The sequence below is a fragment of the Leptinotarsa decemlineata genome, unplaced genomic scaffold (assembly GCF_025532065.1).
Source record: "Leptinotarsa decemlineata unplaced genomic scaffold, Ldec_3_MD MMD2_tig00004307_RagTag_RagTag, whole genome shotgun sequence".
Classification (NCBI taxonomy): Eukaryota; Metazoa; Arthropoda; class Insecta; order Coleoptera; family Chrysomelidae; genus Leptinotarsa; species Leptinotarsa decemlineata.
The window spans coordinates 9,869,901-9,895,127 of record NW_027412606.1 but is presented as its reverse complement, the minus strand read 5'-3'; the positions used below and the strand labels follow the sequence as shown (position 1 = coordinate 9,895,127).

Here is a 25,227-nt window from a genome sequence, read left to right as displayed (position 1 = left end):
GAAAAATGGGCATAAAGCGTTTCAATGAATTGGAGACGTCAATGACAAAAAAATATCTCCATCATGTGTTAATATGTTTTTCCTACTAACAACAAACCTCAGCACGAGTTGGACGACAACAAGTGAAAATAGATCGTTCAGCCTGCGGCTTGAACCACCGACTCACACATCGGTCGATTAAGAGACTGAACAATGCATCCATGTCGAACCGTCCGGCTACCGACCGGTAGTCGGGCGTGAAACATTGATATTTCATGTGAAGTCTTAGGAAAATTTCGAATATACTGTAATTTTTCATTATTCGTAACTATGGCATGGAGTTTTTGTAAACAAATGGTTTGAAAATTGAGCATATCTCACCGATTTATGCCCGAACTTCGGGAGAATTGTCTTCAACAATTAATATATATTCAGTCCCATTTTTCAAGGGGCATGTTGATATAATTTTTACTGTAATTTCAAACAATCTGAAGTTCTGGAAGTACTTTATAAGTTTTATCCGAAACTAAAATTTTCTTCAGAAATGATGATGAGAAATATTTTTCAGACATTAAAATTCACAGAACTGATAACCAAATATTGGTTTACAACACATATTCCGACACGAAATTGATATAAACAATAATTTAAAACCAAGAGTACCTCTACTCTCAATTGCGGACCCAAACTATCGCCATAAAAATTTCAAATCAATCAAATATTTCTCGTAAAAAAGGATTATTTCCTAAAAACTTGCATTCCAACTCAGTTTACAAGAAATATTGTAATATCTTTTCAAAATTTTACGTAGGTCAAGCTAGAGAATATTTGAAAATTAGGATATCAGACCATGACAGAGACAGGGAAAAAAGCAATGGCCGTAATACCACAACACTTTTCAAATTGTGGAGTTCCGAATGTTCAGACTGTTTTATCAAAGAAAATCGTAAGTAAATGAAAATCTTTATTGTATCAAACCTATTCACACATACCTACGAGAATATATTTTGGAAGTAGGTATAAACTATTATGTTATAGGAAATAATTTTGCAGCGTCCTTTAGATCGAAATAATAAACTTCGAAACGTTGCTGAAAAACAGGTTGTTTTTCATTTTTACGATTTTTCTAATACTTTGTCCAACCAGTCCGTCATTCAAAATATTATTTACATCACCATTTCGTCACAGAAAATCTTACTGATATTATTTTTCAATGATATCGAATTATCAATAGATTTTTCATAGTCAATTACAAATTGTGAAAACACTATATGGAAAAATGTTAGATTTGAAAAAATTCTTCTTCGATCAGGGGTGGACTGAAACCTACAACATCAAACGTCATCGGACATATTCCATTGTGGTGTTAATCGTGATCGACACCAAATTGGTTTCGGGAGGAATAGAGGAGGATTTATTTTTGCCTCTATTTTTGCGCAATTTAAAAGATTATATAAACTTTCCAGCTGGAGTGAACCAACATTTAAGGTGCTGGTGGGATGGTCAGTAGTACGTATCGCATTGAAAAAAAGAAACCGAAATTGATTCACCGTTTCGTTGCTGTTTTTAAACCTACGTAGTATGATGTATGATGCCACAGCATACCTAACAATTTAGGTATGCTGTGATGATGCAAAGTAACGTGTCAAATTTTCAAGCGTTAGGTACGCTGACTCTGCTCTTTCGTTCTTGTTGCAAAATTTCATCATTTCGAATTCGAAACGGCGCACCAGCACCAGTTGGTTGCTGTACCGATTCCGCCGCTGTCTACAATGACCTTCTTCGCTTAAGTTCGTGACGAGTCGTAATACGTCACATGAACAACAAGCGATCAAGAAGCGAAGGCGCGAGGCAACAGGGAATGAACAATGAACTAGTAGCACAGATTAATAGTAGTGCGATTGCCGCGCGGCTTTGATAAGGCGTCGTGAAAAATGTCTACCGAAGCTAGTAACGATTTCTCTCGCGATCTCAATACAAAACATTTCATAAGGGAGGTTCAACTTCGACCAGCCATCTGGGATCCCTCGTGTGATGATTATAGCGATAAAAAGAGAAGAAGGGAATGTTGGGAGGAACTGACCTATTTGTTTTTGGCCAAAAGTAATATATCGACACCAGTCACGGAGGCAGAACGGGAAATATTTAGTGAGTACGGCAGTTAACTAGCGACCACGACCAAGTCTGTATACAGGCTCGGATTAAGCAGCTTCCTTGAGCAGGATAGATTTTTTTATTCTGCTTGAGTTAGCGAAACATGAGTTGATGTCTTATAAACCTACTGTTAGTGAAAATCGTTCAGGAAATTATAGTACATACTTTGAGTTAAATATGAAATTTACCAAAGTAACGGTCAGATCAATTCAATGAGTGATTCACTTCGGATTTACTTGAACAATCAAATTCGATTGATGCTTTCGATGTTTTAAAATTATCAAAATAAAATAATGATGATAATAAGTAGGTGTTTCGAGAGGGCTTTTTTTTCTAGTTCGTGTCTGAAAGTTACTTCTTTGCATGATCTACACATCTTTGTATAGAATTACTTTTCTGAAATTGATTGCTTCCTTCCTTTTTTGGGAGATTCCCACATTTTTTGTATCAAGATGGAGAAGTAGAAATAAGCCAAAACCTTTATTTCCAAAAAAAATTATACAGTATTTGTTGAGAAAAATTATTTCGATTTGACTCCAGTCGACTGTCAAAAGTCTAAACGCAACTGAATACTGAACACAACATGAAAAAAATATATTTTTGTGTGCTAAAGAAAAATATTCACCACACCAGACTGGAACAAAAGAGATGGAAATCTAGCACATATATTTGACATTAAACTCCTGCGTTCTCTAATACAGTCCCCGTTTTGTCTTTTATGGTATATACCTGATATTTATGTAATACAATATGTAAAAATAAAATTATCTCAGACACTTTCGCCACGGCTTCGCACGTATAGCATCATCATATTACAACCAATTCACACAAAACAATAATGAATTATTCACATAAACCTTCTTGTTGAATCACTCCCCCTATTACAGAAACCGTATAATAAATAAACCATTCGGTAGTTTTTGAATTTATCGCATTCAGATAGACGCACGGGGATGTTATAGAATTCAGTTGGATAGGAGAAGGTGACATGGTTGGGAGAACCAAAATGCCACATTTTTACAAAAACTACTTGAGGATATCTATGAAGAAAATAAAATTGATTATTTTTTCGTAAAAATCAGAATACAAATATATGCTAAACCTATTACGTTTTATTCATACATCATCCACTATGTTAACGTTGGTCAAATCCCAACTGTGGGATAATCGATGTTCATTATGTGTATTGTCTTACCTGTGCTAGAAATCACACTTTGAAATGTAATATACTTCGGTAATCCTTAACTCGCACAAGTTCCTACTTGGGGTCAAACGTAAGGATGCGACAGATATTATTTTTATCAGAAAAATCCAAGATTAAATTCGACGACTTAAGTCTGGATCTACAACTCAAGTCTGGATCTACGACTCAAGTATGGATCTAAGGCTATTAAAATTCAAAATGTGAGAAAATTCACGGCATTAACCAATTCATTAATTGAAAATTATATTTCGTTTCAATTTGTTTTCCTACTCGAAAATGTATGTTGATATTTATTCGTTCCGTTACCATAATAGAAACTTCTTTTGCAATAAGGACCTACGTTTGTGTGTATTATATTTGAAAAAAATATTCAGTTTCCAATATTAGTTTGCAGGTTTCAATCTCTAAAGAAATTTCAAGAAGTCCTGATTGAGAATTTGCTGTGCGATACTTTAGCACAGGCACGGCTCTTGAAGGGCCTTCAGGCTTTTCCTGTACTGCTTGTGTTCTGTCCTTGAAAACAAAAAACGTTTAATGGAAGGTTTCCTTGAATAGTATCTAATATCTATAATAAGACTTCCGAAAATGTATCAAGCTTCATCTCTGAATGTCTTTTTTTCAGCAAGACTGCTACAAAAAAGATGGAAAAATGTTCGAGATTGTTTCACAAGAGAATTAATGAAGTACAAGGGAGTCGGTCCCAGAAGAAGTACCTATTTGTATTTCAAACAGTTGTCTTTCTTAAAAGATGTTGTTAAACCTGACAACAGAAGAGCAAAAATGAAATCTTCAATAGCTGAAACTAGACGAGTTGTGAAACAAGAACCACAATTTACTTCTATTCCAAATGGAAACTTTTGCCGTGATACAACGCCTGAGAATCCTAACGACCCACTGGCATCTACAAAGGAAGCTGAAGTCCATTTAGAAGAAGATTGTGACCGTATGTTTCTTTTATCTTTGTTGAAGCCCTTGAAGAAAATACCAGAAGATAAACGCTTCGATGTTAAAATGGAAATAATGCAAGTTATTCATATCGCTCAGCTCTCACTTCAAAATGGTGTTACGCAGTTTGAAGGAGAAACATCTTCCGCTTTGAACATAGAAGAAGACCATAGTTTAGATTCCATCAGAGAACCACTTACGCCCACTTTGTCTGATAATAGTGATATTGTATGAATAAATTCAGTTCTATACATCGTCACGTCTTTTTTTTTTAGATAATAGCCTTGTAATTTAACTACTTCAATCAATCAAAAATACATCTTCTGGATGGGACTTAAATATAAGTTGTCTGCCTAGGGTGACCATAAGACATCTCACTTCGTTTGTCCATGAATCCCCTGTTTGTTGAAGACGACGGTGTCTTTCTGGTCCAGAGATTGGCCCATTCCTCTCGTTTGTTCGCTTGCTGTTACAGGACTTTGTGAGTGCTGCGTGATTTTCGGATTTGGCTGACAGGTCTGTGCCAGCTTGTTGAAGCTGTTCTCCGGCTTTGGAACGTCTGCTATGTACACCGAAATTTAAAGTGAAAGAACGGCACCCTGGGGGACTCCAGCTTCCAGCAATCTCCTGGTGTGAAGTTCTTATCGTACCCTGCATTTGGCATCTTCTATTTGCTATTTTGATTGCTCGTGCAACCAAAATTGGTCATCTTGCCACGAGTCCATCATGTCAAACTGTGTCGAAAGCATTAGAGACGTCAAAGAACATTGCTCTTGTATGATAACCTTTTTTCCAGGTTGAAACCTGCAATAGCATAGTTGACCACTCGTGCATTCTCTAGTCGTTTCAAAATGAGGCGATCAGCCACCTTGTTAGGTTTCTTGATCGGTGCCTCTTTGTAGTCAGGGAAAAGCGTTGTTGATGTTAGTCATCGCTGCTAGTCCCTTTCTGGGTAAGATTGCCAGCGCTCGGGATTTGATGCTAGCCTGGGGCTTTTCAAGTGGCAAAACTTCTTATGTAACTTTTCCAAATTAAATTGCCAGAGCGAAGTCTCAAGAATTGTACTCATCTTCATTCTACCTCGACCTTCATAACTTCTCTATTAGTCTTCACGCCGTACGTCATAACTCCCAGATGTTTTCATAACAAGTCTCAAGATGTCTATTTCGCACGCCAGGAGACAGGTAGGAGCAAATGAACAAGTAGATTCTCTCTTGATTTAGCTGTGTTTATTTTTTAGCTTGTGAAAGGATGAAAACGCAGAAAAATAGCAGAAACGGAGGTATGACCCCGAATATACGTTCCTTTTAGAATTCGAAGGTCAGTCAGGTTAGATGTTGAGGAAACATAGTTTTTACAAAAGTAAATATTCGAGAATACGTTCCTTTTAGAATTTGGAGGTCAGGTTAGATGTTGTGGATATATAGTTTTTTAAAATTAGATTAGGTCGGGTTAGGTTAGGTTGAGTTTGCATGTGATCTAATTTCAAGAAACTTGGCTATAAGTGAATGAAAAGGGATAGAAAAAAGTGCGATGATATGGAAAAAGATGTGTTGAATAAAAAATATGTGAATTGCAATCGTTTATTGCTTAATAAAAAAGGTAAAATATGACATTATACAACTTTTCTCCTTCATTACCCCGTTGAATAATTGTTTAATTTTCATTTGGAATGAATATTTGATCGTCTCAGGCACAGATGACAAAAGCGGAAATACCTTTTTCGAAAATATGCTTCAACTATGGGAAAAATTGAGAATTTTTGGCTCATATTAGGTTCCAATACATATTATAAATATTTACATTCAGTTTTGTTTCGTGTCAACTTGTTTCATTAATTTTATTTGTTCCTGTATTATTTTTCTTAGTCTTTGAATTATTTCTGTAAGTCTTTGATCTAAATACAGATGGAAATTGTAGGCGCACCATTAATGTTGCCTGTACATTATAATTAAATTTTTTTGAAGAAATGTCCCAAATATCGACAACCTGTGGCAATTATTTCTTAGATTTCAGAGGAGTTTACAAGAACGTGCATTTGCGATATTCAGTTGACAGTTATCAAAGAATCGAAAATTAATTTATATTAAAAATACTTTTTGACAATGATACAGGAACTAATAAAAATTGGCATTGTCTGGAAAGTTGAAAAAATATGTTTATAATGTTTTTCCGTTAACCTGAAATAGAAATAAAACGGATATCCATAGGACATCCTGTGTTATCTTGGCAGCTGTGCCACACCTGCGAACAACAACCCTCAGAAGTCGAAACTTGTGCGGACTAAGGACTAACGAGATCTTACCTTTTAACGTGTGATTCCTAACACGGGTTGGACGATAGCAAGTGAAAATCGAACGTTCAGCCTGCGGCTTAAACCACCGACTAACACGGCGGTCAATTGAGTGAGTGAATAAGGCACCAACGTCGAACCGACCGACTACTGACCGACCTTAAACATTGAAAATTATTTTCAAACTCAACATCACAGGATTCACCTGATTCCAAAACTTGTTTAGTAGGTACTAGAGTACAAGAGATCGAAAGCATTATCAGAAGTCTTGTTACAAGAAAGGCTTCAGCCCAAACCAAACCATGACAACCTCATTGAGTCACCCCGGTGTCATTTCAAGTAAGTCACAATGATCATGATCTTAGAAGTTAACAAACAACCCATATTCTCTTAAAACCACTGGCCATCTATGAGTAAGGTGATGGATCATGTCACTTTGAAAAGGCTCCAAGACTATACAGAAAACTGAGCATAGTACTGAACAGTATAGCCATGAACAATCAACGTAACTACACTAGCTGAGTGTACCAAAATCTACTATTAAAGGTACAGAACCAGATCAGGAAATGAGTTAATTTGATAAAATCAAGCAAATTAAAAATTTTTTGAGGAAGGATCCGATTGATCTCCTCAAACTTTATTTGGGTTACTGTGTTAGCGAAACATGTCGTGATATATTTTTCAAATAAAGTTTAAGGAGATCAAATTGTGACGTGTAGTTTATGAAATTACTATGAATCTCCATCAAGTAACGGCTAAATCAATCAGAAAAAAGCAGCATCTTCACTATCATGCAAATTGCAGTTGATAAAAACTTTTTTCGACTATAATTTATTCTTAATTGATTACTTAAAGTTTGAATTGGTTGAACAAAGTCACTGACATTTTGTTGGGAGGGGAAGAGGGCTACCTTTCAAACTGCAGAGATCTGAATTTTGAACAGATCTGAAGATAGTGAGTTCTGACCCATTTTCAACAAGATTTTTTTCTAATTGAAGTTGGATTGATTCTACTACACTACGGTTGACGGGATTGCAAATAAGCTTTCGATGGCTCACAGAGTTATAACCATAATACTGAGAATACCAAGCTAAAGACCGTAGCTGTCGATGTTGTTGACATAAAAAACTTGCCAAATTCAGAACTACCAACTTTTCGTTGGCATACCAGCATCTCTGTACTATCGACTGTGAGTTCCTAAATGAATCAATGAATGTAAAAGTGCAAAACTTTATACTTTCACACTCTATAGCTATATTTTATACTTTTACATTCGTATTTTTACCCAGATTATACTCAGTGTCATTTTTGCTAACCTCTTAACCCTGCAGGAGACGCGTCATTAATTTGTATATCAAAAAACGCATTGGATCTGATATACCCAAGAGGAGAAAAAAGCAAATTTTCTAAATAAATGTTTATTTCTGATAAGGCGTTACATAAATCATTTATATGGACAAATAGTTTTGAAAAAAACGGGAAACAATGTCCTATTTTCAAAACAAAAAATAAAATCGAATTAAAATAAAAACTTTATGCATTTTTGGTATCGTTGCACTAAACACCATGTATAACATTTATTCCGGAAAATTTGCCGTACATGCTTGACAAACAGATACAGAATGTTCTAGGCATATATATTTTTTACACAACCGGCATGTATATCTTGTTTTCCGATTTTTACAGAAGGCACATCTTCCACGTTTATTTTTTTCGATTTCGACACGCTCAACCAACACAGTAGCACTAATTCTAGCTGCAAGCTGTCGAATTTCTCTTGGCAGATATTTGAATTGTTTCCATTTGAATTACCTCTGTATATAAAACCATGGCGTTTATACCAGCAACATTGAGGAGCCCATATATAACTACCATGGGCCACCTACGTGTATTTCTCGAAACATTATATTTTGCAGAAAGTTGGTCAACTGTATCAACTCCGCCTTTGGTCGAATTGTAAAAAGTAATTATCTATGGTTTCGCCTCTGCACCAGATGCCTCATCAATAGAAGAATCATCAGAAGGGTTGATAATGAAATAACCTGCTTATTTTTTTTTCAGTATAAATGAAACGATAGTCATATCTTCTGTAAAACCAAACATGCTCCACTTTTCTGGTCGTTTAGTAAAAAAATCATTGGGAATTTGCCTCTTATTTTTTTAAGTTTTCCCTCCCACAATTGTCAGTTGATGATTTTTTAGTAAGTTATTGGCCACTACAACAGAAGTGAACCAATTATCTATTGTAACATTTTTTGTAGATTTTGACAATGGTAAACAAAGCAAACAGATCAGATGAAACTTCTTCGAACAACCGAGTCAATTTTTCAACTTCTTTTTCGTCCATTATTCTGGAGGAAATATAGATTTTTTAAAATGAAATTGATCCTTGATTACAAAAATATGGATGAAATTATTTCAGATATATAAAAAAACACTTACACAAAAGAACGCGTGCAATTATGATTGCTTGGGCTTGATAGATCCGATGCGTCCACTGCAGGGTTAAAAATATACAAAAAGAAATTCACAAAAATTTTCAACAATTGAACATAGCTATCTATTTATCTGAAAATTCAACAAAAAGCACTTTTTTGCACTCATAAAAGCTATGGCATATATTTCTGAACCAAGTTATGTGAGGAGTACAACTGAAAGGAGAAATGATAAATCCTCGTCCTGAGAAATATTAAAATATAATTTCTAATTCAGGCATTGAAAAAATATCTGTGAAGTGTAATAAAATCAGTGTCTCAAATCCAGTCTTGACCAATGAAAATGATTACTTTTTTTAATTCACAATGAATGTACTATGAAAGACTCAACGCCTAGTGGAATCACAATGTAAACAATAAATAGTTTTAGTCAATTAGCCACGAATACATAATTTTATTAATAACCATAGCAATCCATTTTGAAACTGATATGTTGCTGTTTTCAAGCATCCACTTTAACATACACTTTGGGCCTTTGAAAAACTTTAATGCCTCCATCTATTCTTTTCAACTCTTCTTCTATTTCCATCTTCCTTTTTTTTATTCTAAGAGTGTCACTCCGTACAGGCAAACAATTCAGTTCTTGAATTCGATCAGCATAACCTGAAAACATCAAATTTGTATTAATGTTTATGAAAACTGTATGTGTAAGATACTTAAACTACAAATAAATTTATAGACATTCATCAGTTGACATAAATCCATAGTTTTAAAATACAGTCTATCAATTTGAAAACTTCCCACCCTAAATATCTTCTTTTCAGTAAATAATATGAGTAATCGAAAAAACAGGCCAGTTTTATTGTCAAGGGGGACACTTTCAAGGACTATTTGTAGCCCTCCTAGTTCAACCCCTAAGAAGGAATAGATGTTACCCTTAGAAACTTAAATGGGATGGGGTGTCAAGTGGCACATCATTTTAATTGGGGTTCAGTTCTGCTTCCAATGATACCCTGACGTTTTATTTTTTGATGAGCAGGTTCAAAAAATATCGTTCTGAAGTTACACATTTAATTAGAATTTGCCTGTTTTGAGATGCATTATTGTATTGACTCCTTTTAATAAAAATGGTTATAAGAGTAGGTGGCACCATTCCAACCCTTGAATGACAGTGATAAATGTTACGCTTGGGATTTTTTATTTGTTTGTTAGTGTCCTTTTACAAAATAAAATTTAATTTGCGAGAAAGACATATCAAACATAATATTTACTTATGCTTATCTCATAAACAGTTCGAAATGTCGTCCATTTTGCTCTAAACAGTAATAAAGTCTGTTTTTGAACTCCCCTGTAACATTACGGAACTTCACTAGGAATTGACTGGCATGCTGCTGTAATTAGTGTTTTAAGTTATTCAATATCAGAAGGTTGTTTTTTATAAACAATGGATTTAAGATGCCCCCAAAGAAATATAAGGGTGTTAAATTCGGTGATCTTGGAGGCCATTCAACTGCTCCTCTTTTGTCAATCCATCTATCCGGAAATCTCTCATTTAATCACTGTCGTTCAGAAAGAAAATAATGAGGTGGAGCACCGCCCTGCTCGAAATGTAAAAGACCGTCCTGCGAAAGTTCATTACCTCCTGCATCCATTTGAGTTTCTAGCTCGTGAGTTATAAGAGGCATTTCAAGGTATAGATTGTCAGTCAAGTTTTCTTCCAGAAAAAATGGACCAATAATGGCATTTCCAAGAATACTAGCTCAAACATTAACTTTTTGTGGATGTTGTGGATGCCCTTCCCGACAAATATGTGGGTTTTCGTCACTGCAATAGCCATATTGTCATTCAGAAAAAATAAACACTCTGTGCTGAAACAGATTTTCAACAGAAGATTAGGGATGGTACTGATTCGATGAGACATGATTTCACAAAACTCTATTCTTCTATCATAATCATCCTCGTGGAGCTCTTGAAGAATCTGCATCTGCAATGCTTTTCTTACAGTCTCAGGTGACATTCCTGTCTGTTCTGATACTGATCGTAAGGAGCTCGTGGGCTCTGCAGTAAATGTTTCCAAAACTTCAATTTGAGCTGCTTCATTCAGTACTTTGAGGTTATTTCTTTTTTTAATCGTCACTGAATCAGTTTCGTAAAACTTATTCACCAAATCAAGCACATACCGGATGTCTTTCGTTAAAAAAATTTGCCGCTCTTCGTGAGCACTTTCCAACTTCTCCATAAATTACAATCATTTCAATTCTGTCTTGAAGTATTGAAACCATTTTCACACTTTTATACACTCATCGAAGTAATCACTAAATAGCCCAACATGTACAACTGTATGCATAGTACTACCACATCATTCAAATTTGCGAACACCTTTTTTGTCTGAAAACAGAAACTTTTTACAGCAGGAGTAGCAAAAAAGGACAGCTATCTGTACACTTTCTATGATGAAACTTAAAAATTCAGCATTTACTAAACACATCTTTACTACCATCCATGTTTTACTATTAGTTTACTTTTTGATGTAAATTAATTGGAGTTAATGGCTAATATTACCCTTAATAAAAATTTGGAATGGTACCACCTAATATTCTTACCAGTTCTGGTCAAACCATGCATCTCAGTATAGGCGTACCAATAATTACTTCTGTTAGTTGGTCTCTGCTCTGATACTGCCACGGACATCATCAGTGGTATGTGCTTTTACTGCGAGGACGAAAGTTATATCTCAAAGTCGCAGATATAACCTTCGTCCTCAAAGTCTACGCATCTATCACTGATACTTCGGGTTCCATTCGACCACCCGGATTTTCTTCTCTTTAATTCTGCTAATTGATCTGTATTCATTATAGAAATCAATAAATGAAGTATTGGTAAGGTCTTTTTTTTTAAGGACAAAACACAAGCACTACAGGAAAATCCTTAAGGTGCTCTAAGAGCGGTGCCTGTGCGAAAGTAGTGATTCATATTGGATTTGAATCGCTGGAGATTAAATCCATTTGGAAAAACGTTCTCAGAAAGTTTATTTCACATAATCGCAGTTCTCCAAATGAATGAGTTCTTAAATAGTGAAGTTCGAGGTATACTGAGTTGAACCTCCGTCCCGTATTTCTGATATGTACCGCTCTTGGTGGAATCAAATGTGCCAAGTCACTTGAACACTTCCCGTGAAAGTATCTATAGATGAGAGACAAATCTCCAATCTTTTTTCGATGTTCCAGACTATCAAGGTTGCAAGTGATGTTCGCGTCTCCAATCAGGCGGATGGCTCTTTTCTGGATGGAATCCAGCAGCTTCAGGGTATGTTCAGGGGCAGAGCTCCATACATGAGAACAATACTCCAAAGGTCTGATCCGAGCTTCATAAAGCATCAAAAGTTGCTGAGGTGTGTACAGTTTTCTGGTTCGGAACAGTGTTCCAAGCTTTTGAGAAGCAGCCTTTACAATTCCAGCGACATGATTGTGCCAAGACATATTGGTGTCCATTTTAACTCCCAACAAACTTATCGAAGCAGAAAGCGCAATTGTCTGACCTGACAACCAATCAGTAATATGAAAAGTAATTGAATATGTGGTTCTAAATCAACTGGTATCGTTTTTAGAGAGGAACAAAGTTATTATGGTTTTCGTAGCCAATACAACAGCAATTATCTCCTTCTATGAGAAAGTATTAATAATAACTACTGAGAAGGGTGAAAATCCGACAGGAATATTTAGTGATTTAAGTCGAGCTTTTGATTGTGTTCAACACAAAACTCTGCTTGATAAGTTATATAAATTTGGTATAAGAGGTAAAATTCATGACTGGTTTAGCTCGTATCTGAAAGGACAGAAACAAATTGTAAAAATCTCTCATTGTGGTAAAACATCTCGGTCATCTCCTCAAAGGAATGACATTGGGGTACCTCAAGGCTCCATTCTGGGACCAATACTATTCGTCTTATATATTAATGAGCTACATCTGATCTTAACTGATGCATTCACTACATTGTATGCAGATGACTCAACGCTACTTTTTACAGGAGAAAACTCTGAAATTCTGAAAACAAAAATTAACACCACAATGCACAACTTTTCAGTCTGGTATTCTGATATGTCTCTTCTTTTTAATACAAACAAAACAAATTGTGTAACTTTTCATACTCATCAAAACAAAAACGTACCTTCATTAAATATCAACATTAATAACACATGCATTTATAGTACTGAAAGTGTTAAATTTCTTGGAATTTTTTTGGACGAAGACTTATCATTTCGAACTCACTGTCTACATACAGCTTTCTAAGACACTGAACTCAAAATGTTACCAAATCAGAAATCTTAGATATACATTGAATTTGAATCATCTCCATTCATTCTATTTTGCAGTTCAATCAAGAATTAACTATGGTATTGCAGTCTGAGGTGGATCAGCATATGCACAAAATGTTTTTCTGGCTCAAAAGCGCATTATTAGAAGTATTGCTAGAGTCTCATTTAACCATAGTTGTCGTGACCTTTTCAAAAACATGAGGATTTTAACAGTTAGTGGTATTTTCATTTTAGAACTTTTGAAGAATATACACAAAGCTCGTGACGACCATATGCGGGTAGATGAACTACACAATTATGATACCAGACAGAAAGGCAAATATTGCGTTCCCTTCAGACGCTTAAATATTAGCTTAAATTCACCAAGTGTACTTGGCTTAAGACTCTATAATCAACTTTCACAAAGATATACATCCTTTTCAAACCGGAAATTTCTTATTGAAGTGAAAAAAATACTAATTGATCTGTGTCCCTACTCCCTAGACGATTATTATGAATTAGTTTTTTAAAGAACAATCTGTAAACATGTATTATTTCACTATCCTATGTTAATTGTATTTTGTCTGCAATCCTTGTTATGCATGTACATCCTCTTGCTGCCGGTGAAGATGTGCATCTGTAGCCGATATCCTGGAACCCAAATGGAATGACGACACAAGTGTGCTGTCGTCAGCAAAGTAATATATTCGATTCTCGGTTTTTTCAAATAAGTCGTTGATATACAATAAAAAGAGGGTTGGAGACAATGTGGATCCCTAGGAAACGCCAGCGTTGATAGTAAAAGTATGCGAGAGATATCCATCGATGGCCACTTGCAGGGAACGTTCTATCAGATCTGTGAATATTCTTATATAATGTAATGATCATATGTTCGTCTCGTCAACCAGGGTTTTTTTCATGTCTTATTCAAATTTTTCGTAGAACGCCTCAAAAGTGACATGTGTAGCTCTCAAAAGAGTTATAGGACTTGTTGATCAGCTTGATCAGCTGTGTATTTAGTGCTGTACCTTGTGGTACACGAGATATTTTTCTGGATACTGCTACCAAATCATTAGCATCATTCATTTTATTGGTACTCACTAGTATTTTTCTTGTTCTATTGTACTTTCTGTGTTGGCAGTAATAGTAATCTTTTCCTTAGTGATTTCCAAATGGTCGCCAAATTTGAGAAAAGTCTATATTGCAACTGGTGTGGTCATTTATATTTATCATTTCTGTACATTTCATTTCTTCAATAATTGGAGGTAAAAGTCCATTACAGACTAGTTCCTTGGGTTTTCATACTGTCATATAGTTTTAAATTAGATACTCTGAAAATTTTACTTTTTTGAAAAGAATGTATTTTTTGTGGTCTTTTCTGAGCCAGTTACTTTCTTATTCTCCCATTTGTAAGTGCTCTATATTTGGAATTCTACATAATGATATGTAATCTGTTTATCTTAGTTGTATTGATGAAGGCTATAAAATGGCCCAAAGAAGTCAAAAAATAAAGAATATTTTTGTAATGTATATAGATATACACTGTGGACGTGAAAATTTCCCCCTCCTGGCTTTTGAGCAGGACAAGATATCAAGGTCAGACAAAATCTACGTAAAATTACGAGAGGGCACAACCAACTTGTTTTAATGGAAAAGGGAGATTTTGTGATACCGCTTTCGATAGCAACCTCAATTCTTTATCCAACACAAATTTATTTTTGGAAATGATATCAGCCGTTTCCAAATATTCAACAATTTTATATTCATCTCAATAATCTGCATACAAATGATGAACATCAAAATACCAAGAAAAACATTATTCAAAACTTATTTCGGTTTATTGAAATAAATGTTCATAACTCACTTGGACATGATATTCCATTTTAATAGTGAAATTCCAGATGAATAACTTAGATTGATGAGAAACAATTACTCCTTTGTGCCATGGGAGAAATAAACCTTTTGGATTAACTGTTTCCCCCTTTTGTTACTAAAATAACAATTCTTTGGAAAGTGTTTATAGATACTGATTGTTTATCCTTCCTTAGAGAGGTTTCTATTATCATTTAACATGAAGATGAAGACCTAACTTTTCTTCCAAATAACATTCTCAAAATTGTTTCAATATTATATCGGTTTTTATCTCAAATCAAAACAAAATTTTGTCGTTATTTTGAAAATTGAATCAGGGAAGGTTTTATAAACATACGGAATTTTACAAAAACACTGATTTCACAGAATTATGCAATGTTTAATACTTACTTTGTCTCAAAACCCTCAAAGTTTCTTTCCTTTCTTCTTCAGGTAAGAGTACATGACCTACAGGACATGGTTCCTCTTCATCTTCCACTTTATCCTGTTTCCTATCCCTAATGTATTTTGGGACAACTCCCCTCTGATATGTTGGTGGTGCTTCAGCTGGTACTTTAGTAAGAAGTTGTTTCACAGCCCTTGGTTTGAAACCTCTCATATTTTCTTTTATAAAATCTTTTTCATCCAGTTCTATAAATATTATATCATATGATAAAAAATAATTGGAACTTATTCATCATGAAGTAAATATAACCAATTAATACTTTGACAAGTATTTAAAAAAGTAGATCTGTTAGTATATCAATACTTGAATAATAATGATTTTGTCTTTTGAAATCGGTCAGAATTCATCATACAATTCCAATGAGAAAACTATAAGCTGCTGGTATTCAAAGTACTGTAAAATAGTGTTCCAAGAATTACCTGTGAAATTGAAAACACATCACTGAAATTATCCAGAGTTCTTCAAGGTAGTGACTCGGTAGCATTAATGTTTTTGTTATATATAAATGACATTTATCTTTTCCGTTCCAGACTTTATTAACCTGTTGCTTGTATGATGTTATCTATTTCGATTAGAAATTTGGATAGCGCTATCAACAAAATGAATCTCACTTTAAACTATTCACTTATATCTTAATAATAATAAACTGAAACGTGGTAGGTATAATTAGAACCTATGGCGTAAAATAACCTATCAAAACTATTTTTTCCACGCACGATGCTATTTTCTCATTTCTGAATAAAGTTTATTCTGAGATAAATGTCGTTGAAAAGACTGCGGCAGTTATTTTGTGACCTGTCAAAGGCATTCGACTGCGTTGATCACAAAATACTGCTGAGAAAGCTCCAACGTTATGGATGCAGAGGAGTAACTCACAAATGGTTCGATTCCTACTCAATGGGACGGACGTAAATGGTCAAAACATCTCCACTTTCAAAAAAAAGGGAAATTAATTCTGGAGTTCCACAAGGTTCTGTGTTAGGTCCCATCCTTTTCTTATTATATATTAATGATCTCACCAAGCTCAATATTTCTGGGAAGTTCACCTTATTTGCAGTTCACTTTATTTCCATACATTGGAACAATAAAAACACTTGTGAGTTGCACAAAATAATCTTTGCCGACTTGAAAAAAGTTAAAGATTGGTGTGATTCAAACATTTTATCTTTCAACTTAACTAAAACAAATTTATTATCATTTAGATGCTCAATATCGATGAACTTTTTTTTTGAAGACAGATCACTGGAATTTAAAAATAACACTAAATTTCTAGGCGCCTTTATTGACTACAATTTAAAATTTGTGGATCATGTTAAACAACTCACTAGAAAAGTCTCCTCTGGCTGTTATGCGGTTAGAGTGATTTCCGGTTATGTTAAACATGGCCTACATAGCATCATGTAGAGGGTGTTTTCGGAAGAATAATATAATGACAATTTTTGGCACATATACATATATATATATATATATATATATATATATATATATATATATATATATATATATGTATATATATATATTAAGCATTCATATATATATATATATATATATATATATATATATATATATATATATATATATATGAATGCTTAATATATTTTTTCAAAAATAAAGATACCTTTTTGACCTATAATATTTCACACGGGCATGAAACAAGAACGAGAAATATCATGTATCCATTACACAGACTCTCTATAACAGAAAGTAGTCCTCACTACATGTGTATAAAATTTTTCAATAAATTGCCAGCTCGAATAAAATCAATCAATGGCATCAGCAAATTCAAGAAAGAAATTAAAAAAATTATTATAGAAAATGAACCATATAGTACTGGTGAATATTTTAATTGTAATTTTCCCAGCTGATAGGCAACTCTATATATCTTCAATATATGTTTATGAATATTTTTGCAACATATTTTATATCTACTTTATTATTTAATTTTTTTTTAGATTTTATATATACAAATGTTTAATGTTTTTCTCTGTGACGCCTTTTCATTCTATGTCTTCATTATTGCTTCAGCTGTATTAGTCTGCATTTTTTGAAATAAAGTATATTATTATTATTATAAAGAATTGGGGTTCAACATTACAAAGATGGCGTACCATGCACTCACGGAATACCGTTTTGGGCAACATGCAGTCCAACTTTATTCAAGTCTATTAATTTTACAGAAAAGGGCAATACGGTATATAGGAAACCTTAAACCAAGAGATTCCTGTAGAATCTTCTTCAAAAAACATAATATTCTAACGGTGACAAAACATTATTTACACTGGAATCTGTGTGTTTAATAAATAAGCATATATTAAATTTTACTGCATCCTCTTCCCATTATAACACCCGAAACTGCAGACACACTCTGAAACTCACTGTGCCAACAAAAAACATTACCGAAGACTCCATATTTTACAACAGTAGAAAAATGTACAATCATTTGCCTATGGACATAAGATCTGCCAGATAAATGACTTACAATTCAGGAAGTTAGTCAAACAATTTCTATCTGATAGACCTTATTATACTTTGGATGAATATTTTAACGAAAGCTTTTAACTGACTTATGCATATTTTTTATCCTTACTTATTAAGGAGCTCTTAAGTTATTACTTTTTATGACTACTGTTTTATAAACTTGACTTTTACTCTTTTATATATACATATCTTTTATATCCTCCATTTTAACATAGTTTGTACCCATGCACTATTTATATTTTTATTTTAATTTCAGTTGGTATGTATTGCATTTTTTAAAGTATGTACTACACAAGCTTTGTCTACAAGATTATACCTTATGATGATAAAGCATATTATTATTATAACTCCCTGTCAAAATGAATTTCCCAAAATTTCACACTACTTTGCGAATTTGTGTAATTTTCCATATTTCTTAGAGTGAATACCATGTTTTGGGTTTTGTTTTTATTCAGATATAATTCGTTTGCTTTGAACCACCTTTCAGTTTGTGACTGTGCTTCAGAGGATAATATAAGTACCTCATCTAGAGTTTTAGCATTTGTTTGGATTGTAGTATCGTTTGCATATAAAATATATGATAACGGGTTCTCCCGATATGGTAGGTCATTAATCAAAATTATGAATATTATAGGTCCCAAAATAGATCCTTGAGGCACACAAGTTGAAATTTTTTTTTCTTGTTGATAGAGAATTGCCCACTTTCACAGTTTGAAATCGATTTTCTAAGTATGAGTTGATCAACTTTATGGTGTTATCAGAAAAATTATATACTTTTAATTTATTCAAGGGAATTTCATGTGATGCACAATCAAATGCTTTGCTTAGATCACAAAAAGTTATTTATGTATACTCTAGTTTTTCAAAAGTTGTTGTTATTTTGTGTCTAAGATCTAGTATTGCCATTTCAGTGTTTCCACCTTTTCGGAATCTATACTGGCAGTCTGTGAATCAATCAATCAATCAAAATATACTTTATTGTCGAAAAAACTCTTGTTTTGTTGACAAAGTAGAATCTATACGTATAGAAATAAAATTTAGACAAAATACACACAATTATTTGAAATATAAATAAAATAAAATAATAATATAAATAAAATGTTATAATTCTCGAAATGATGTACAATTTTTAGAGCTATACATTTTGGTATTTTTTGTTGTAGTTGGTGTTTCCTTAACGTGATCTAACCTAACAATCTATAGATATGATGCTCCCTAGGTGGCTAGGGGAGTTATTAACATTGCCTACCCAGGACACGAAGCTAAGGATTAATGTAGTCGATGCTGATAACACCAAGAAAAAAAAATACTGTAATATTTCAGATAATGTGAGCAATATGCCCGAAAATTATAGACAAGTACTATAACTCTCGGGTGATTTTTCATTTCCTTTCTGTGAATGGCAAGTACTTCAGTTAACTTGAGCACCAGAGGAAAAATCCCATCAGAGAGACAAACATTTATGTTGAGCGAGAGAGGTGATAAAAATTGTTTGAAAAGATCACTACTGCAGAAGATGTTTTCTTTGGTAAAGGTTCTTATATAATTATTTTCAGAAACCTCAATATTAGCATCAACATTGTGTTCTCAGTCAAAAATTCGTTAAAAAAATCTACATCAATTTCGAATTGAGATGAAGCATAGACATCTTTTTCCCTTTCTGTATTTAGGATTTTCCATATTCGTTTTTATTACGAGAGAGTGATATTTGACTGCAGTGGTAATAATTTTTGGAATCTATCGGCATTTTGTTATATTTTTTCTTACTCATTTCATATAGTTTTATCAATTGAAAATTCTACTTTTAATTTCTGTTGTTCAATCGGGGGATTTTTCCAACAATCAAGTAAAAGAGATTTTTCCTGATTTTCATTAATGAGATTGAAGGAGTTTTTGAAGTGTGTCATAAATATCTCCTGAAAATATCCACTGAGTATTTAGATGTAAAATACTTAGCTGCTCTGTTTCATAATTCATTTGTTGATCATTCTTTGCTTTTAGGAAGTACCATTGATGATGTCTGTCATAGTAACATGTTAAACGTTTGGTACTTCATATTTCACAGCCTATCAGCTCAGATTCGTTAATTTAAATCATGATCCCGGTTGTGAAAGCCTATGTTATTATATTGAATCTTGAGTAGTCTGATGTCTTGTTTTCTGACAAAAATAAAGTATCCATTTATTAGACAATTAAAAACGACAGCCCAAGTTTCAGAATTTTGTCACAAGATTAGAGTCTACATACTGTAACGATATCTTAGAACAGAAAATATCAAATCTCTATAGAATAAAAATATACCACCATTTTCTAATAACTATCCAGCTACTAGAGGCAAAGAAATATGGGCTATTTCAAAATTCTTGAGTAGTATTGAGTTTTATTCAATTCCAACAAAAGTTATATTTGGTACTCTCTTCATTCTCAAATTGTATTTCCCAATTGTTTTGTATTGTAATAGTATAAATTATTTATTTCAATTCTGGAGAATATACTGAAACATTAGTATCAACACTGTGTGTAACACATAAAGTATTTCAATTTGTCCAATTGCTCATGAGCCTACTAAAGGAAAAAACATTTGCGAAAATGAAATATGCTAACAAATTATCTTACCTAAGTTCTGAATATCCCTATCAAGATCATCACCATGATCTTTTAAATTTGGAGATTCCCTCAGCTTTGCTAAACCAGCACTTGGATATTTGATTACCCCAGTTTCAAATAATTTATTGATGTCATCCGTTCGTTCCGTTTGCACTGAACGATGAGTGACTTTCTGTCCACTTTGGTGAGTTGAATCAGTGTTAACATCAGGTATTTCTGCTTTGTCTTCAGCTTTCAGTTTTAATCCGAGAGAAATAGTTTTTCTGGTGGGCGACTTTGAGTTTTTATTAAGATGATTCATTTGCTGGCGTTGAGGTGTAGCATCTCTTGTTTTGTGGAGGGACGGAACATTGTGAAATTTTTCCATATTTGATCCCTTAGATTTTGGTATTCCTGCTTCTTGGAGTAAACCCTGTAACTGCTTGATAGATTTCACATTTTCTTTGATGAAATTTCTTCGATAAGCAGGTTCTAAAAAGCTGAACTGATAAAAATGCAATAGAACATTTGAAGTATTTACTTGTTTCCGGAAAAACCCCTCTCAATGTACTGGTTGTATGCATATCTGTAACTTTTTCCCGATTTATGTCTTCAATTGCTTCATGACATTATAAAAAAATCTCACATTTTTGATAAGGCTGAAAATGCCATTTGTTTTGCCGTCGTCAAGATACTATAGTATCTGCCAAAAAATATTATTAAATCAAACGGTTCGGGCATTATTAACATTGATTCAACATACATAAAAAAGCAAAATTACTAAAATTTATTTTTATTTGCTTATAATTCACTTCGAAAAACAAGGATTTCATAAATTAAAAAATGTTTATTTTGTAGTTTAAATTTCAAAATGATTTTCTATTTCTTCTTGTACTAAATCTTCTTCCAATATTTTCTTTGTCTTTACATTTTGCCGCTGGCCCAGAACATACTTAATTTTTGAATTTAATGTTTAATGAAAATGTAGGAAAATGCAAAAGGGCCACAACAATCAACATTATTTTTTACCAGTTCACATTTATGTACATCTGTGAATTTGCAGTTACTGCTGTGAATTTACAGTTATAAGCCTATATTCCGATACAGACCAGTGTCTGTAGACAGCACGTTTCTCCGATGGGTACTTTTTACAATAGATTTCAGCAAATTACATTTATTTCAATTTTACTCAATATATACATGATTGTTAATGAAACAAAAGCTGACGTGTAAAGTAACCTAACCAAATAAGATTCAACTAGTGCAACTATAATTCAAAAAACATCACATATTGTAAATTTATTAGTTAAATATAGTTTTGGCTAGATTAGGTTGCAAGTAATATTTGATTACATGAGTGTAGATACGTGGAGATTACTGTCTATAGACGCCGGTCCTCATTTATGATCAATGTGAATTCACAGCATTAGGTGTGAATTGAAGAAAACATATATTACCAGTATTTGTGGCTTTTTCTAGGCTATCGCTGAAATGTAATATTCACCTTTACGTGAAACCTTGGAAGGAACGTATCAAAATAGGTTTGTACTGATGTATTATTTCTACTTTTTTTCAGAAAATTGTCTGAAGATAGCATCCAGAATGCTGAGCAATAAGTTAATCTGCAATCAGGATGAATATTCATTTGAATGAGAACAGTGTCACTTTCCGAAAATATCTTAAATGGATTAACTTTCAATTTCACGGAGTTTTTCCAAAAATCAAAGAATGTGTACTGTCCAACTCTTTAGAGACAGAAAAATAACAATACGTATTTCAACATTCACCTTCCACTTCTTCAAATGAACTGAAAACTATTTGGCCCCTTTTCCCATTCTGAATAGTCTCAAATTAAGGAACGAACCTCTCTGGGGCATTTTGAATAAATTTTGATCTTTCAGATACCACAGTTTCGTTAAGAAAATATTCGACTCCTCATTCAATTCCGAAGTCTTTGGCCCAAAATGTGTCCCCTGTTAGTCATCAGAGATTTCTATGATACCTGAAATTGAATCGAAATCTACCGTCAAGGTTTCATGTATTTCAACAAGAAACTTTCTCTTTCCAACCGATTCTACCACAATTCCAGTCACCAAATCGGATTTATATTTTGTGGTGATATCACATGAATTCTGATATTTCGTAGAAATTCTTGAAATTATGTCAATATGAACTACATTGCATTATCCGATACACTTTTGTCAGGTTGACCAATTTGTGCAAAATGACTCGGCATTCTCATTATAATACAATGAGATGTTATGGAAGTTATAATTATAACTTCAGCGAAACTTCGATAGAGCATCTAGAATCCCTGAAAATGTTTCTGTTAATTGGCTTAAAAAACTGAAGGCAAACGTTGTTATACTCCACTGGAAATTGGTCAGGGTTGCAATTCACTTTTAAGAGGTTTTTGTTGAACACTGACGCAAGTTCTGACCAAATTTTTGTTTGGAGTGAATTGAAAAATGATTCATCCTGAACATCTATCCTTCCAGATCAGCTGTTCGAAACATAATTTGGAATAAATTTCATAATTTCATTAGCTTTTGTTTCATTTCTGATAATATTTACTACTTGAGATACATTGACGGGTTTTGGAATTTTCAATATGGTATTCATTTTTTTCGCTTTCATACAACCCGTGCCTACCGAATCTATGACCTAAATATAACATAGATCCTTCAAAAATTTGCATTTTGTTTTCGTTTTAGTCAATCAACAATTGTATAATCTACCTAAAACTAACTTCACCCTTGCAACATGTGCCTGATTACTTGTATCCCTGATCAGAATATCGATCATCTAAGAAACAGCATATTTTCGTTATTTCCGTTGAAGTTTGTCCCATTACTTGTTAGAAAAATTTTGGAGCTGAAGACATCTGGAAGGGAAATCAAATGTAAACAAAGCAATTCTCGTGTATTGGAAATGCAGTGATTTTGTTTTATTTATGTCACAATTGCAATTGTTGATCAGCAAAAACTCCGACAAATTATAAAATGAAGCTTTGATTCTAAGTATAGGATAACAACACATCTTGATGAAAACATTTACCGTGATTATATATTCGCCACTGTTTCGAATGTCTGTTTCGTCGTCCGTTGAAATAGAGGCGATGGATGTGCCCCATCCAACATAACATAAAATGTATCAATGTTCAAATGTGAGTAGTGACACAGCTTTACTTTACCTGTCGCAAGCTGTTTTTTGCACAAATCTACCATAAATCAGTGAAAATGCCTATATTATACGAGGAGCAATCTGACCACCTGCAAAAAAATATGTGAATCAGTTTCTATATGACCAAGATACAAATCATTTTTTCGAAGTATTATATAGTATTATAATATAGAGTATTATTATTAGTATTATTAGTAGAGTATTATAAAGAAAATGCTCCTTGAAATTTTCTCCAGAAGCATCATCAGGATGAGCGGAGGATTACATCTATTTTCGCTGTAATAAATAATTCTAGGATACGTTTGGAAACTAAATTTTCCATTGCACATGTGAGTGTTCTCAGAAGTTGTCACACAAATCAAATTGTCATGCCATTGTTATTATATAATGTAAATCTTATTCCACAACTCTCTGAATAAAAATGCAAAAGAAAAAAAATTGACAATGAACAAATTAGTTGAATAAAAGGCGAGTTCTTAAATTCATCGAGGACCCCACCGATGGATCTCATGGATTCACCTATGAGTGCATTCGAAACATTAGTGCGTTTCTATCGGTCAAAGCAGTACATCAAAAATGTTCTGTTGAATTTGAAAACTCGCTTAAGTGAATATGAACCGTCATTGGAGGAACGTGGATGTACCTTTACCTCAGGCACAGATTAAATATTTAAACTGTGCCTCAGGTATCTTCTTGTTGAAATTCGCTCTATTTCCTAACCCTCCCTATATACGAAGCATATCTATTATCTCATGTGGAAAGAAATGAAGTTGATACAGTCTGGAGTTGGGAAAATGTCTAGAGTAATTTAAAAATATGTGATGAAAATGCTTAGGACGTTTTCTTTGCCCGTAGATCAAAATCCATACACTTATCTTCTGCTAAGTGAAATTTTGTCTCGAATTTTCACTGTTCCAATATGTATCGTTCAACATGAAATGTTATGTACCTACCTATCAGTAATAAACTTTACAAAAACGAAGATAATTATAAAAATGTATACGTCAATTTTTTAACACCAAACTCTGTAGTTATGAGTTTTGTTTGAAGTCATAAGGTGTATTAATTTCGAATTCTTTTTTTGTTCTACGTAAAATTGGTGCTGGTAGAAAAAACCATAAGAAAAATTTATTCTGCAGTGAGAAATTTGCCTTTTTCTTGCGCATGCGTAGAATATTTTCTGAGGCTAGCATAATTCACTTGTTTTGGCATCACACAGACGTCTTTGTTACCCATACCACAGATTTAATCTGTGCCCATAATGAAAAAGGTTTGTTCTGGTTCTAAGAAATTCAGGTTCTAGGACGTCAGGATCATGCGCAGTTGACATAGAACGTTCTAGTTTATTGAGGATAATT

At 33.5% G+C, this 25,227-nt stretch overlaps 2 protein-coding genes across 2 annotated transcripts; one reads left to right on the top strand and one right to left on the bottom strand.

Annotated features, from left to right (window-relative positions):
* The first annotated feature begins 1,810 nt into the window (after window positions 1–1,810).
* LOC111513895 (uncharacterized) lies at window positions 1,811–4,537 on the top strand. Its single transcript, XM_023170115.2, has 2 exons — window positions 1,811–2,127; window positions 3,960–4,537. The coding sequence occupies exons 1-2, from the start codon at window positions 1,914–1,916 to the stop codon at window positions 4,514–4,516; spliced, it is 771 nt and encodes a 256-aa protein (XP_023025883.2). The 5' UTR covers window positions 1,811–1,913; the 3' UTR covers window positions 4,517–4,537.
* Window positions 4,538–9,252: 4,715 nt separating this feature from the next.
* Window positions 9,253–21,561, bottom strand: LOC111513891 (uncharacterized). Its single transcript, XM_023170112.2, has 5 exons — window positions 21,450–21,561; window positions 21,228–21,389; window positions 20,717–21,178; window positions 15,568–15,807; window positions 9,253–9,673 (listed from the first exon to the last, which is right to left on the bottom strand). The coding sequence occupies exons 2-5, from the start codon at window positions 21,268–21,270 to the stop codon at window positions 9,513–9,515; spliced, it is 906 nt and encodes a 301-aa protein (XP_023025880.2). The 5' UTR covers window positions 21,271–21,389; window positions 21,450–21,561; the 3' UTR covers window positions 9,253–9,512.
* Between the last annotated feature and the right edge of the window lie 3,666 nt (window positions 21,562–25,227).